The sequence below is a fragment of the Asparagus officinalis genome, chromosome 9 (genome assembly GCF_001876935.1).
Source record: "Asparagus officinalis chromosome 9, Aspof.V1, whole genome shotgun sequence".
In the NCBI taxonomy this organism is placed as follows: Eukaryota; Viridiplantae; Streptophyta; class Magnoliopsida; order Asparagales; family Asparagaceae; genus Asparagus; species Asparagus officinalis.
Genome location: NC_033802.1, coordinates 61,485,282 through 61,487,648, shown reverse-complemented (window position 1 = coordinate 61,487,648; position 2,367 = coordinate 61,485,282). Strand labels below are relative to the sequence as shown.

The 2,367-nt window shown below is 43.9% G+C and overlaps 1 protein-coding gene across 1 annotated transcript; it reads right to left on the bottom strand.

The window, feature by feature from the left end:
* Positions 946-2,343, bottom strand: LOC109824436 (NAC domain-containing protein 83-like). Its single transcript, XM_020391034.1, has 3 exons — positions 1,917-2,343; positions 1,536-1,801; positions 946-1,447 (listed from the first exon to the last, which is right to left on the bottom strand). Exons 1-3 carry the CDS (start codon positions 2,113-2,115, stop codon positions 1,253-1,255), a joined length of 660 nt encoding a protein of 219 aa, XP_020246623.1. The 5' UTR covers positions 2,116-2,343; the 3' UTR covers positions 946-1,252.

Below are 2,367 nucleotides of genomic sequence, written 5' to 3'. Positions count from 1 at the left end.
GACGGAATACGATTACGGATATGAGTATGTAGTGAAAATTTTGGATCCTTATCCGAAATATCAGAATATATGTTGGTCACGCATTTGCAATCGTTTTGACCGTTAGACTAATCGATTTAGGGTTGATCTCGATGATTCAGAGATTTAGTTTTAGCTTTTTAGACGTGAAGAATACGTTAGGGGTCTCTCTTGGTACGTTTTTCAATCTTACATGTTTTCCCCCTATTCGTTTTGCCTTTGCATATATTATCCTTTTACTTTATATATGTATTTGTATTTGATTTTTGTGTATACTGGTATATATTTTCCTTAGCGATATATATATTCTGATGATTGCTAATTGGATGGAGATACGATACGTATCATATCCTATCGGTATCCAACTGGCTTGCACCCGTAATACTAGGTATGACATAGGATCAGCTTAAGCTATGTTCGTAATTAACTTAATATTATAGGTCAGGTGTCATATAACATCAATCAAATTATACGTGTAGGTCGAAAACCCCTTTTTTTAAATGCATATAATTCACGTAAATGCCCTTTTTGGTTTTACCCTCTTGGGAGGTTGAGAAGCTCACTGGAGTGGGACGTTGCTTGCAAAATTTAACCCCAACATTGACCAAAGTGCGTAGACCTGATCAAAGCCTAGCTACAACAGGGCACAACTACATCATGGGTCGCATTCTTGATGTTGATCTCCACCCTCCCCTTGTCAATTCCGCAATCTTGAGCAAATATTTTGGGTTGAGACTCGTGTCTCTGGCCAAGTGGCCCACTCGCAGGAGTTCCCTCTGACCGAGGGCATCTCACATGGATCCGTGCCCGTCGGATCCTTTTCTTGTGCACCCCCACCCCCCCTCATTGATGACGTCATGATTGTGCGGATCAGGGGCTTTTTTGCAATCTTGGTACAATGATGAGCCATATTAATTTGCAATTGAATTATACGTAGTTCAGTAATTCATATTGCCATGTTAATTTGTGCAAAGGGAAAGACGTACAATTTGAAGCTCTAGGCTAGCACGATATGTATACAGAGGCTCTCTTTTGCATCGAGAAGAAACTTACACAAAGTTTACATCTTAGAAAAACTTACAAAGTCCCTAAGAGTTTTTAAATATACGCAAAAAAAGGCTCATATATAAAGGTTATTTTTTTTTTCCGCCCCCTCCCTCACTATGTTCTCCCCTTCTTCCTCCTCCTCCCTCCTTATGGAGACGACGAAGTGTGATCATCTCCATTGCTAGAATCACGTGTAGGTAACGCAACTAGAATCTGAGTTGGACGGTGAGGAAGGGCGACGATCGTCTCTTCGCTGACCCAAGAAGTCTATGAAACCGACGGGATGTTCTCCTTCCTCGGTGTCCGTATCCATCCTTGTAGCTCTTTTCTTCATGAATATGCGACACAACACCCAATCTCTTGGGGGGAGGACGATGGAACTCTGCAAAAGAGCGTAGCCACTTCAAAAAACTAAGCGAAAAGAGATGCATAAATTTGGTGTGAGTTGAGAGGAAGCTTGAATTTTTTACATTGGTCGACTTCTTTCTCTGAGGAGGGCTAGCTAGGCGATACTCGTGCATTATCCAGTCGGTCTTTGACCCGCTGGGGGCCTTTCCGCAATAGAAGACTAGGGTTTTCTTCATCCCCGCCACTTGATTGCACTTCGACGCCACGATCGCCTTGTCTTTCCCCGTCGCCTTCCAGTACCCGCATCCAGTCGCCCGATTAGAGCGATTACCGTTCGGGTACTTCGCCTCTCTAAGGGCGAAGAAATATCTCTCATGTTCACGCCCACCTAACAAGTTCAGTTCACAAGCGGCATAAGATTGAGCTGCGACAGCGTAATGCATGGAATTTCCTGTTTTATTGATTTCTTTTTTTTTAAAAAAAAACCCACTGTAGATTCTTACCGGGGAGATCCCAAGGGTCGTGTTTCCCGAGGTCGATCTCGGGGATGATGGCGGCGGGCAATGGGCACGAGTAGGCTTTTCTCCGGAGGTATTGGACGACTAGCTCCTCATCGGTTGGGTGGAACCTGAACCCCGGGGGCAATTTGGTCATTACATTTTGGTGCACGACGATACCTGGTCTCGGACTTGGCTTCTCCATTGGCAATAGCTATACGATACCAGCCTCTTGCTCTCCGCCTCTCTCCCTCTCTCTCTCTTTTGATTGGTTGTATGAGATTATATATAGTTGGTCCCTTGAGCTAAGCTTCAAAAGAGCACATGTAACATTTTGTTGTGGATAGCAAACTCAAAGGGAGGAGAGAGAGAGAGTAGAGAGAGTAGAGAGAGTAGAGAGAGACGAGAACATGAGAGAGAGAGGGAGAAGGTTGAGGGGGGTTTTATAGCATTTATA